Genomic DNA, 13,952 nt, shown 5'->3' with positions numbered 1-13,952 from the left:
TCTCCATGTGGATAAATTTGTTTTATACACCAGTAGTGTGGTGACTGTCTCAGTCACTTCAATAAGGTCCTTAAAAAATAAATTAACTTAAAAAGGTCCCTGCTTCCAGATGGAATGAATATTTCAGTAAATACAAGAGTTTTAAAAACAGCAGTAACATTATGAGGAGATACAGAGAGGAAGCCTCACTGCTAGTCTACATTCAACTCAGAGAGAAACACAGAAAAATTAAAGTCCGCGTTAGATGTGGAGCTCGGAGGATCGAGTTCTCCAAAATCATCTCAGCAAACTGATCACAGGTTTGAACTGGATGTTGGCATACAGCCCTGTGAGACCCGGCAGGCTGTTAACACTGTCTCATAGAAGTTAGTGGTTGGTGTTTTTCAGAGCTGCAGCTGATACTTTTCTTCTAAATCAATAAATTATTTAGTTGACAAAATGTCAATAAATGGTGAAGTTCCCAGAGCCCAATGTGACGTCTTCAGATTCTTTTTTTGTCAGACCAACAGTCCAAAAGCTAAAAATATTCAATTTACAATCATATAAACCAGAGAAATGCAGATGTTAATTTCTGCATGACAAAAAAAAGGTTAATCTACTTTCAGATTCCAAAATTGTTACCTCTTAAGCTGTTAATCGAATGATTGACTTATCATATCAGCATTACAATTTTCTGTAACTGATTATTTGGTTGACTTTAATTACAGGTTTGTGCAAGTCTGTTTATGACCTGTCTGTCTGACTGCTCCTGTTTCTTATCCTGTGGACTTAATTGCCAAGATCTGGGTGCGTGTTGACATCAAATTAACTTGGAGAGTATAATGTTATCATAACTGATGGAAACAATCGACATTTGTATCAAAATAACACCAGTTAAAGTAAATTGGATCCAACTCTTAAATGAAAACTTGAACTGCAAAATGACCGTTTGTTTACAACTACTCACTGCGTTACCTTGAATTCATGGAGAAAACTTTGGTTTACTTGCGTGCCTAAATGGTGGACAGAGAATCCAAAAATTTGTATGTGGTGCCCATGTGGGTAGTAAATGGGCTAAAAAAACTGACCCTATATAGGACTGTCAACAGGTTCCATAATGGCCTCATGCCAGTTGCCAACATAATTTGTTTAAATCAAGTGGGCCCCACATCAGTTATGCCAGGGCTACCTGGGTACCAAGTAGGTATGGGCCATAAAGGAGCCCAGTTTGGTAAACCCACCCATGTGGGCTATTGGCATAGGGCCAATTGTGAACCATATGACGTGTAAGGTACCCTGGATACACCGTGTCAAGTTCTGTCTGTCACATGCATTGTCTTCTTTCAAAATACACTTCTGTTTTCACAGGAAATTTAACATTTAAATACAGTATCTTTCAAAATAAAGGCACTACGTTGGTACAACACTCTGAATTAACGTTTTTTTTTCCCCCTTCAACAACAAAAACACATGGTTGGGTTAGGAAAAAGAACGGGGTTTGGCTTTAGGTTCTTACGAGACGCAAACTCTCATGGGTGAAAGTTTGTGTTTGTTGGACCCATCCAGCACCCCTCCTTCCTGCCCCAGTTGGACTTTCACCGCCTTAACTTTTGTCCTTGCCTCGCTGCGTTTCTCCGATGCCACCGAGCACCGTTAAACTTTAAAGCAACCAGCCGCATATCATGCCGATGTTAAAGGACGCCTTTTTTTGGTTGGTTTCTGACACCGCAAGCCACTGCCCAAGCGCCTGATTTTGATGACTTCGAGTGAGACCAGGGTCGACAATCCCATATAGAGCGTCACATCCATTTACGGCCAATGTGGGCCCCACATACAAATGTTGGCTGGGAAGCTGGCAACTGACGCTGAGCAGCTCAGCTGGAAAACGAAGGTTTGCCCAGTTGAAGTGGGCTGCAGAGGCTTCATAGGCAAGTCAACTACCAGGCTGCTTAAAGAATCGGGAATTCTAGATCAAGCCCATCGTCAGGCCATCAAAGCCCTCTCGGGCTATGGATTAAGAGAGATGCCACTTGGGCCTCGAAATACCACCAACAGCAGGGTTTGAGGGAGTAAAAGCAGAGGGGGGGGTGCCAGGTGTTGCCAATTAGCCCTCCAGTGGTGTCGTGGGTCCATCATCGAAACAGCAGTGAGGGATGGTACCCACCTGATGACCCCTATGAAGCTTTTACCCTCCCTAAACCCCGACCCCCTCCTCTAGCATGGCTCCAACTTTCACTCACAATCGCAACTATGCACAACAACAATTGCCCAGTTAAAGTCCACCTCGATTTAAGTTAGGTAAGTTTTTCTTTTCCTGCATCAAAAAGAGAGAGTGGGGGAGGTAGAGTGTATGGCCTTGTCCGGCAAGGGACAGTCCAGTCCCCTCAGACATCTCTCCTTGGCTCTTCCTTCCCTATGCTCCTTCTTATCTTTCTATCTACCTTTGCCATGTCTTTTGGCCTTTGGCTCCCACTTGGACCCCCAGGTGGCACTATTACTCCAACTCATAGTTTGAAGTATGTTCATCAAGGGATTGTAACATCTAGTCCTAAACTTCTTGGACACAGATGATTTAACAGAATATTGCCATTTTTAAACGTAGTCTCCTATGACTTATCGAGAATGTCTGCTGTTTTTGGATTCTTTGATCACCCTAGAGACATGCGAGACAAACAAAGTTTCCTTTACGAAGTCAACGTTACACAGGGGGAGTAACTGACATACAGATGGTCATTTTGTGGAAGTGCTCCTTTAAGCAAAGATTAAAAAGTAAACCAAAGCAGACCTTTAAAATGCTACAGTTTGGATTACTGTTGATAAATGTTGATGATACGGCCGATTTCTCACACTCCCAGGAACTGCAACATGTTTCAGACACTTTAAAACCGTGTGTAACAGTACAAGATCTCATTTAGCAAAATCAGTGACTTGAACCAGATGTTTCGAGAAGCTGCAGACTGCTTTTACTAAGTTTTGAACCGGAGAGCTGATCCAGGTTCAGAGAGGAGCCAGGGTGCGTCACAGCTCTGTCTTCTGCCCAGACAGAGGCATCTGTGGCTGGATCTCCTCATCCGACGACGCCCCTCCGTCCGTCTTCTCCGCCGGAGCTTTGCTCTTTTTCTTCTTCTTCACCTTCTTTTCCTTCTTCTTCTTGGTCGTCTTCTCACCCTCCGAGCCGCCGTCTCCGCCCTCTCCCTTCTTCCCCCCCTTCTTCTTTTTCTTCTTCTTCTTGTCCTCCGCGATGGCTGCCTGGTCTCCCTTCTTCTTTGAGGCCCACTCCTCATTCAGGCAGGCTGGGCAGAGAGAGGGAAACAGAAATGGTGAATGAAAGAGAAGAGTCAAAATAAACAAAAGAAAAACAAAAAGAGATTTAAGAGGGAAAAGGCAGAAGAAATAAAGACGTGTGCGTTACCCATGTCCTGTCCTTTGAGAACGTGTTTCTCACATAAGTAAGTGGTCAGGTCTTCCTCCTGGCTGCCTTTGTACCAGTCCTCAATCACGTCCTCATATTTCTCTATCAACGTATCGCACTGAAACACAAGTTCCCAAATATCATTTACGAACACATTTCAGAAGGTTGTGTGAGTGACATTGTGAGCCACGTCGTACCAAAACTATTTGCAAACACACAAGAAAAAAAACACAAGAATTCACACTACTCAGCAACAATACGTAAATTTGATAAAGTCCAGCTCCAGTGCATACAGGTTATCCAAAGGCTTGTCATAAACTGGTGTGTCTTCAGCTGGCTTTTAAAAGAAACCAGAGTCAGCAGATTGTAAGAGAGCAGGAAGAGCATTCCAAAATTTAGGTGCTACTGCCGCAAAAGCTCGATCACCTTTTTTTTTGGCAGATGAACAAAGAAACTCAATTAGAAAATGTGTTTTTAGGTACAACTAATGAAATCTTGTCTGTTTATATTATTTTGCCCAGTTTTTCTTTGTAATTGTTCCTGAAAAACACATTTAAAAAAAAAAAAAAAGACGCCAAAATCTCAGCAAAAAAAACATAAATTTGGTTTAAAAATCCAGATTTTCAGTCATTTCAGTGAAACTCAGAGAATGTAGAAGCACCTGTTTTTTAAGATCGGCCACTTCTGCCGAAGTCTCGTTCCACAGCTCGTAGGGAATATCCATCACCACGTTCACTCCTTTATTCACCAGACCATGAAGGGTTGAGAAGGTCTCTGACATGCCCTGTAGACAGATAGACAGACAGACAGACAGACATGATGGTGCTGTCAACCAGGACACAAAAGTTCCTGAAGATTCCACCATCAGGCATTTCATTCACTGGCAGAGCTGGAGGGCTTTTATTATAGTGTGTGACACCAAACTAACTTGTATCCTGAAACAGTTCATGTCAGTGTTAAGTTAGGCTGCCCCCTAAAGCTCAACCAAACGTTAGTCGACCGGAAAAGTCATAGGTGGGCAAGATTTCAGTGGTTGCTTAGCTGCAGAAAAAGACACACATGGGATATGGGGGGGACGTCTATAATCTACGCCTATGGCATCTGTCACCATGGTCGATGCGGTGTGTTCTACAATGTTGCCCCTCATCGGCCCCCATTTTGGCTAATTCAGCATATTAAATCAGTGCCGGTAACAGTGGAGTCCATGAGTGAATGAAATCACTCTGATTGGCAGCTCAGCTCAGCCCGCCAGAAGAGAAATGAAGTGAGGAAAGTAAACAAAGCGCTAAAGTCAAGCGGGAGTGCGACCAAAACAAACTTGTTTCATAAGGTAAGATTATTCTTCCTTAGCCACTGAGCAGAAATGTTTCCTGATGGTTTGTGTTGTTGTTCATTGGCGCACGGTACATATGCTCCGTTCTTTCATCACTGGATTGTGTTGTTAATGTGCTAACTTGCGTCAAGACGGTCTTCTGGTTTCCCTTGTTGAGGGACGATTATAGACGATTGCTGTCGGCTGGTGTGGAGAGATATGTCCTCTCACGCAGTCACAGAACATGTGCTGGTTGGGTGACCCCGTAGATTCAATGTGTTTCATTTAACCGTAAATAAATCACAAAAGGAAACTGTTCTTACATCTACTAGAAGAACTTAAATACAGCTTTGCCAAACAGCTAACATCACAGTGCAGCTGCACAACAGCCAAGTAAAATAACAGCAATAAATATCTGTGACAAAACACACACACACACACACTGACCTTGGCGAAGCGGTTACTTCCAGTCCTCTCCTTGTGCAGATTGTACTCTAACAGCCTCTGACACACATTTTCAACAACCTCGATGAATCGCAGGTCTCTGTGGAGAGAGACAGAGAGAATATTCAGGGTTATCTGCAAGAGTTTCACGTTTAAACCTTCTGTCGGACATGTGAGCGCTGCGTAGTTTGTTTATAGCCTGATGTTAGCTTTTAACTTCTGGCGACTGCACCTACACTTCAAAAATCATAGAAGTGGTGTCATTTAAGATCATGTTGCTGAACTAAACTTGTGGGTATCATAAATGTTTGTTTGCCACAGAGCTTAATTTCTATAACAATCCACCAGGACCCAGAGCGATGTTAAAGGGTAACTCTGGTATTTTCTAACCTGGACCCGATTTTCTTATGTTTCTGTGTGTAAGTGATTCATGGCAGAAACAGTGTTTGAAACTGGTCCAGTGTTGAGTGAGACCGCTGCAGCTGGCAGCAGCGTGACCACATGGGGCAATTGTGCATCGTCAATGTACATCCACCAAAAGTGTTTGTTTTTGTCACTGACAGGCTCAGATTGTTATTACAAGTATGACATAATTATGGAAAGGATCCCTACAGAGATAGGCCATTTTTCAAAGCGTAAGATTATTTTTGTTGAACCAGAAACAGCCTCGTAATCGCTATCACCGAACCCACCAGACTCCATTTAAAAAAGCAGTAATTTTATCATCATATAACACACAAAAACAAAATAAGCTTCAAGCCATCTTGATTTGTCTTTCAAGTGTTCCAACAGTCACCAGCTCATGCTTGGTTAAAATAAACCCCTATTTCACTCAGTTAGATATTAAAATATGCTGGCTCTTAAATTACTGTTTATTTAAATGGAGTCTGGTGGGTTCATCAAAAAGGATCTTACTCGTTAACACAAAGGTTTATCTCTATAAGGATCCTTCCCATTATTTTGTCAGGTATGTGGCAGAAACAAACACTTGTAGTGGACATACATTGAGGGTGCGCAATTGCCCCAAGTGGTCACACTGCAGCCTGTTTCGCTGCTGCAGGCTGCTGCCCTCACTCCCAATACTGGACCAGTTTCAAAAGTTCCTATTGGTCACTTAGGATGCATTCACACTGGCACTATTTGGTCCGCTTTAAACAAACCCTGGTCCGCTTCCAGGGATAGTTCGGTTTGTTTGGAGTGTTGTGAATGCTCATTCGAACTCTGGTGCGGACCAAATGAGCGAACCCTGGTCCGCTTGAAAACTGGGGTCTCGGTTCACTTGTAAGTGAACCCTGGTGCAGTTTGCTTACAGCGGGAAATGCAAACGGACTATCAAGCGAACCAAAGAGAGGAAGTGACGTAGAGCGCAGTGCATTTTGGGTAGAAAAAAAACAAAGCCAACAGCACGAACCACAAGAAGCAGAGGTAAAAAAAGAAAAAGTTGGGTTCGTGGGGTCGAATAGTCCTGGTCCTGGCCAATCAATGAGCCGGGTTTTCTTCTTCCTCGTGCTTTTTTTCTTCCTGGTCAGTGGTCGTTTCGGGTAATACCGCCCTCAAACGAGCAGCTGTTGTAACTGCGTGACGTTGCCCAGGCAGTTTGGTCCACTTTAAAAAGTGCAGTGTGAAAGTGAACCGAACCAAATGAAGGTGTGACATTTTTCGGCTTTCCCCACCCAATCAAACCGAGTCCCCGGACTACTGTGGTGTGAATGCGCCCTTCGACACAAATGTGGGACAACAGGGTCCAGGATGAAAAATACCCTTACAACTTTAACTTCAACAATCGTCCTCCCAGCAGCACTCCATACAGCCACTGCAGGACGGAAACAAACGTGTCTACATGTAACTGAATTTGAAACAATTCCACTGTCTAATAGTCCTGAATCTGGAAGAGTTTAAGACTTGTTCAGGCTCTCTTATCACACACACACAGCACCATTAACACCAGCTCTCCAGCTTCCTCGTTCTATAATGAGCTCCACCAAAGGAACTGAAACTGACCAAGTTCCTGTCCCCTGCTGCCTGAGTGTGTGTGTGTGTGTGTGTGTGTGTGAGAGAGATCCAGAACCATCCCAGCACACTCTGTCCGTCCTCAGACAGCAGGGATGGAGGTCTGAAACTAAGCTGAACTGTGTTCTGCTTTGTCATTCTGTGACATGTAAAACCACAACATACAGCACACACACTTACGACTTGACATATTTGATTGGCGGCGCCCCCTTGCTGTCTATGAAGCGGTAGTTCCTGTCGATGACCTCCTTGGTTTTCCCCGTCTCGTCGAACGCTGACTTCATCTCGATGCTGACAAACTTACACACTGGGGAGCAAGACGCAAAGAGAGTGTTACTAAAAATAAAAGTTCTTCTGAACTGGGAATAAATATATCCTTCCTTAATCACGACACAACTTTTTACAGTCGTCGTGATCATTCAGTGACTCTGCAGGTTGCTATTGGTCTGAATTCAGTATCATCAGCTGATCGACATATATAAATATAGGCACATATACAGTGCATAGATGTGTAAATTATAGTATCTAAATGCCAGAAATGTGTCTGAAAAGCTGAATTAAAAACAGTGTGTGTGTTTTTTTCTGTTGCTGTTCTGCTATGTTGTATTTTCACAGCTGCAGTATGGGTGATCTGTGAATGTCAATACACTCTCTACATATACTGTGCCTAAAAGACTAAACATTTGATCACAAAAACAAGTTTAAGTATTATATGTGGTATAAAAAAAACCCACTGATGGCAGATTTTTGTAGCCTTCAAATTCCTCCATCGATATTGGCCTCAAAATCCCATCGCCTTCATCACATAAGGGAGCTGCCAAACTGTTTCATACTTTCTAAATTTCAAGGTTACAAGGCTCATGTATTTGGCATTTAACAACACAGGGCTGCACAGTGAAATAGAGGTTGTAGCCCCTTCACGCTACACACATATAGAAAATATGTTTAAACATTCACCATAAGACTTCAATTGGTAGACCAGGCTATCTTACTATATAATGATGAAAACTCTGTGTGTGTGTCTGTTCCATGTTTTTCTCCTCACTGATTGGTCAATCCATGTGAAATTTGGCACAGTGGTAGAGGGTCATGGGAGGATGCCAATGAAGCAATATTACATCAATTGGCCAAAGGGGGGCGCTATAGCAACCGACTGAAATTGCAAACTTTGAATGGGCATATCTCATGCCCCGTATGTCGTAGAGACATGAAACTTTGCACAGAGATGCCTCTCCTCATGAGGAACACATTTGCCTCAAGAACCCATAACTTCCGCTTATATAGATTTTCCACCATTTTGAATTTTTTTGAAGAACACTTCAAATGGATCTCTTCCTAGGAAGTTTGAGCAATCTGCATGAAACTGGGTGAACATAATCTAGGGACCAATATCTAAAGTTCCCTCTTGGCAAAAGTTGGAAAACTTCCTAAAACTGAGCTTCTATAAGGCAATGAATATTGCGGAGGGCGTGGCTCATCACATAAAGGTGTATAACATCTCAAGGGTTTCACCCATCACCACGCAACTTTGTAGGCATATGACCACACATAATCTGAGGGGACCCCTCCATTATTGACCCCATCAAACAAAATGGGGGCGCTAGAGAGCTAATTTCTTATCTAGGCCTAACCGCCATATGGATTTTTACTAAACTTGGTAGATATGTAGAACAGGACGCTTCAAGGTGACTGGAGAAATTTAACTCTAATTGGCAACTGGGTGGCGCTATAACAATATATATATTTCTACTACATCTAATAATATATATTTCACGACACCCGAGGATAACAACACGGCATACCGACACAACACCACTTTGTCCTGTTAAGACAATATTGATAACTTGGATTAATTTTTATGAAAAACCCTTTTGATTCCTTTCATCAGTGGAGCCTTACGGACTAAAGGAATACGAATAACCTACCAAGTAATCAAGGAACTGACTTTGACAGCTTCAGATGAAGGGAGTCACCTTCAGATGACTTACGCTCTTCTCTGGTGCTCATAGTTTCAGTAAAATCAAATAAACCAAGCTCATGATGAGTAGCATCTCCAAGTTTAAACATCTATGTTCGTATGTGCGATCTACACAGCTTACTAAATTTAGCTCAAGTGGGTATTCAACAACCGTTTCTACACATCCGAAGAACCCCCATAAATATGGACAGCTTGGCAACCAGACCAGGCCTCTAATAGAGACAGGCCTTTATTTGTCATAATGTGTAGCAGCACCAGGCCGGTAACTGAACACCAGGTGTTTAACTGGAGTTTTAAGGTAAATTAGAATAAAATAAAACAAATACATAAGATCTGTGGCAGGAGGGGACTGTGCAGTAACTGTGAGGAGGTCTTAGCTTAGCAGCTAACACATGAAACAGAGAAAAAATGTCTATCGTTTCATATTTTTGCTCTATCGTTTATATCATTGTGACGCAAATTACTCTTTTTACGGCAATATTTTTCGTCATTTGGAGTCTGTCCATCTTTTGCATGGATCACACTGATAAATTACTCTTCTTAGCTTTTTAATTCGCGCAGCTTTTACAGCACTTACAGCAACATAACGAGTTTGGATAACTACGCTGTAACTCCGGGTCAACTTTTTATTCATTGGATATGAAATGACCTATATCGTGATATGTATCGTCATCGGGATATGAAATGACGTACATTGTGATATGTATCGTTATCGGGATATGAAATGACCTATATCGTGATATGTATCGTTATCGGGATATGAAATGACCTATATCGTGATATGTATCGTTATTGGGATTTGAAATGACCTATATCGTGATATGTATCGTTATCGGGATTTGAAATGACCTATATCGTGATATGTATCGTTATCGGGATTTGAAATGACCTATATCGTGATATGTATCGTTATCGGGATATGAAATGACCTATATCGTGATATGTATCGTTATTGGGATTTGAAATGACCTATATCGTGATATGTATCTTTATTGGGATATGAAATGACCTATATCGTGATATGTATCGTTATCGGGATATGAAATGACGTATATCGTGATATGTATCGTTATCGGGATATGAAATGACCTATATCGTGATATGTATCGTTATTGGGATTTGAAATGACCTATATCGTGATATGTATCGTTATCGGGATTTGAAATGACCTATATCGTGATATGTATCTTTATTGGGATTTGAAATGACGTATATCGTGATATGGGATTTTGGTCATATCGCCCAGCCCTACTCTGTAAATTGTGTTAAATCTGAAGTGTGCTTTGTTTTCATGTTTCATGTATATTTCTCCGTTTTTACATATTTTATGAGCTCTTATGAAGCGTAATCTGTTCTATGTACAGTACTGTTCTTCCTGTCCTTCCTTCTATCATCTTATGTTCAACGCCGCGTCTCAAATCGCGTACTTCTGTACATACACTTAATATGTTGAGTGCATAAGTGCGTTCACACGCAGACGGTGCACTCTAAACGGTCAAGAAGTTGAGTGTGGACCTATGGACACTTCTCGCCCTCAATGGTCGCCATCTTGGCTACGTAGCGGAATGGGAGGGACCACTTTTCAAACTGGAAATGGCGGCCGTGAACGTCGCCCGGTGTAAATCAGCAGTATGTTTACTGGGTTAATGATTTGGTACCACGAGCGATTACGCGAATGCTAATGCTAGTTTGCTAACTAGCTAACAGCTGCACGTTAGGCATTAAAAGAAGGAGAAGAGGTTGAAATTTGCGGTCGTCAATTCCGGTGAGTGCACAACGGCCGTGTTTGGTTTGAGACAACACTACGCACACTATGCCTTTTGAATCTGGCTTTTAATGTGGAGTAACATTACAGTCTTGACTTTTCAGTTTTAACCATTGATTATTACCTACTTTTATTTTTCCTGCTCATTGTGATTCTATTTTATTTAATTATTTACTTTATTTTTATTCTGTGGCGTTTTAATCATCTTTTTTGTTAGTTTGTTCTGTTTTAGTTGGTTTGCTTTTTTAATATTTCATCGTCTTGTGTCTGTGTCATTCCAGTTTGCCATGTGAAGCACTTTGGGCTGCATGTTTGTGTGAGAGGTGATGCGTAAATAAAGTTGAGTTGACTGTTGCTGTCATCACGCCTGCACAGAGACTGCGGACAAAAACTCGCCAAGCTGGCTGAACTGGCACCTTCACAGAAATGTTTATTAATGTGCACTGTCCCTGTAACCTTACACTGTGTTTTAATTTTAATTTATTTAACCTTTATCTATCTAAAAACCTCTTGAGATTAACAACATCTTTTTCAAGAGTGTCCTGGCAGCGACGGACGTTACAGACAACACAGAACAGAAACGTAAAGCTGTAAAACAAGCAAGATTAATACAAAGAAAAGCCCAAAATAATGTAAATATGTTCCAGAAATGAACCATAAAAATGCAAAAAAGGCAACGACACAATTACAAAGAGCAGCGGAGACACACTGTGACACTGGCATATAAAAGACTGCAACTTTGAGTCCTTCTGCAGAAGAATATATATAGATAGATAAATAAAAATAAGCAATACACAGAGTTACTTACAGACAAATCCTTGTGAACATATATATCTAGAGAGACTTTGGTTTAGTGGGAATGAGGCTAGTGTAAAGATATTGGTGTGGCAATGTGCAAAATCATCAGATGAAGCTATGTGGAGGGTGTTGTTGACATGTCAACAGTGCTTGTTGTGGTTAATTAAACAGCTGTCTCTTACTGGGAGTGAGCAGACAGTTAAATGACAGAGACATTAATCCATTCCTCATTATGCTGTGGACCCTGAAGGTCCCTGGACCCTGGTTTCAGGACCCAAACGTTGCTAACAGCCACAGTTACCTTCACATTTGTTGGGAAGATGGACCCAGTCATCGTCTCCTCCACTCTTTGCTGCTCCCGCCGAGATTATCGAGAAAAACGACACGTATGTCGCTAAATTCATATCGTCGGTTGTGTCTGAGTCTTTAATTGCTCATAAAAGTCGGTTTTTGCTTTTAAAGAAGGCGGAAAAGGAGAGTTATCTCTCGGTTTCTACATCCTCCTCTGCTTCAGCACAGCTGCAACAAAGTAGAGAAGTGATCACTTCCGCTTTGGGCGCGACGGATGCGGAGCTCCGGGCCAATCAGAGAGGGAGAAGTGGCAGCGGCTGGCCCAATCAGAGGCAGAGGAGAGGCAGCGAGGGGAGAACTGTAAGAGGTATCACTCTGCGGCGAATTTATGAGACAGCCAAACAGGAAGTGAACCTGTGATGTGTCAGACTTTCTGTTTGCTTTTTCAGTGTCAGATTTTTTGTTTTGTTTTCTCAGTCTCACATTTTTTCTTTGTTTATTTCAGTGTCAGATTTGTTTTATTTTTTTTTTCAGTGCCAGACTTTGTTTTGTTTTTTCAGTGTCACATTTTTTGTTTTGTTTCTTCAGCTTCAGATTTTTTTTCAGTGTCACATTTTTGTTTGTTTTTTTTTCAGTGTCTGACTTTGTTTTGTTTTTCAGTGTCAGATTTTGTTTTGTTTTTTTCAGTGTCACATTTTTTGTTTGTTTTTTTCAGTGTCAGACTTTGTTTTGTTTTTCAGTGTCAGATGTTTTGTTTGTTTTTTCAGTGTCAGATTTTTTTGTTTTGTTTTTTTTCGGTGACAGATTTTTTTTTAGTGTCACATTTTTTGTATATTTTTTCAGTGTCAGATTTATTTTGGTTTTTTTTTCAGTGTCACATTTTTTTGTTTTTTCAGTGTCAGGTTTTTTGTTTGTTTTTTCAGTGTCAGATTTTTTTTTCAGTGTCAGATTTATTTTGTTTTTTTTCAGTGTCACATTTTATGTTTTTTCAATGTCAGATTTTTTGTTTTGTTTTTTTCAGTGTCAGATTTATTTTTTTTTTTTTTTTCAGTGTCACATTTTGTTTTTTCAGTATCAGATTTTTTGTTTTGTTTTTTTCAGTGAGAGATTTTTTGTTCTTGGTTTTTTTTAGTGTCAGATCATTTTGGTTTTTCAGTGTCAGATTTTTTTTTCTCAGTTTCAACTTTCTGTCAATGTTTTATATATAATATATCATAAGGGAAAAAGTCAAAAGATTGTCATTGAAAAACACATCTGAATGCAAAAAATAAATAGAATAAAATAAAATTAAAATAAAATAAAATAAAATAAAAAACTTTTTATGCCTGTTTTTTATTTTTCAGTGGATTCTCTTTTCAGTGCCAGTGTTTCCTTTATCAGCGCCAAATTTTGTTTTCCAAGCCAACACTTCCTGTTCTAGCTCCATACACTGTACTTATAATATATATTAAGTGGGTACACATCCCGCCGAATATTTAAATATGCTCAATATATTGAGGAAAAAAATAAAAACCTCTAAATACACAAGCTGAAATAAATATGAGCAAATGTTATTGTAATAGTAAACAAACTTAATAAATTGCTAGAAAAATAAATTAATAATAAACAACTGATAAATAATTAACAATTAATTAATAAATTCTTGGCATGCCCCAATAGAAGCCGTTGCTCAACTGCTGTGGGTAGATACAATTAATAATAACCTTAAATACTCATCAGTAAAGTTAATATTTGTACAACCTTAAAGAACCCTCTTTAAAAACCTTCAGAATATAGACAAGACTAAAACTGGAAAATTTGGTGTATTCGTGCTACTAAAGTGGAGAAAAAAACATACTCTAAGAAAGAGATAATGTACAAACCCCTCTGTAAAAACCTTCAGGTTATAGACAGGAATAAAATTAGAGAGGCTGGTAAATGTAAGTGGAGATGTTTGGCTCAGTGTATGAAAAAAGACCTTTTA

The 13,952-nt window shown here is 40.4% G+C and overlaps 1 protein-coding gene across 1 annotated transcript; it reads right to left on the bottom strand.

Moving 5' to 3' along the window:
- Nucleotides 1–379: 379 nt before the first annotated feature.
- On the bottom strand, nucleotides 380–12,236 carry cnpy3 (canopy FGF signaling regulator 3). Its single transcript, XM_049568049.1, has 6 exons — nucleotides 12,000–12,236; nucleotides 7,338–7,464; nucleotides 5,151–5,247; nucleotides 4,053–4,175; nucleotides 3,392–3,509; nucleotides 380–3,272 (listed from the first exon to the last, which is right to left on the bottom strand). Exons 1-6 carry the CDS (start codon nucleotides 12,100–12,102, stop codon nucleotides 2,998–3,000), a joined length of 843 nt encoding a protein of 280 aa, XP_049424006.1. The 5' UTR covers nucleotides 12,103–12,236; the 3' UTR covers nucleotides 380–2,997.
- Nucleotides 12,237–13,952: the final 1,716 nt, after the last annotated feature.

Source organism: Epinephelus fuscoguttatus, linkage group LG23 (genome assembly GCF_011397635.1).
Source record: "Epinephelus fuscoguttatus linkage group LG23, E.fuscoguttatus.final_Chr_v1".
NCBI lineage: Eukaryota > Metazoa > Chordata > Actinopteri > Perciformes > Serranidae > Epinephelus > Epinephelus fuscoguttatus.
The sequence above is the reverse complement of the archived record's forward strand: the minus strand, read 5'-3'. Positions and strand labels throughout refer to the sequence as shown.

What these genes read in the sequence shown, in the direction of transcription:
- cnpy3 (XM_049568049.1), bottom strand. Translation starts at nt 12,102, where the DNA reads ATGAATTTAGCGACATACGTGTCGTTTTTCTCGATAATCTCGGCGGGA. An exon ending in TGGCCGATCTTAAAAAACAG is followed by an intron (nt 3,510 to 4,052) that starts GTGCTTCTACAT and finishes CTTGTGTTTCAG; the next exon opens with TGCGATACGTTGATAGAGAA. An exon ending in TCTCAAAGGACAGGACATGG is followed by an intron (nt 3,273 to 3,391) that starts GTAACGCACACG and finishes CTCTCTGCCCAG; the next exon opens with CCTGCCTGAATGAGGAGTGG.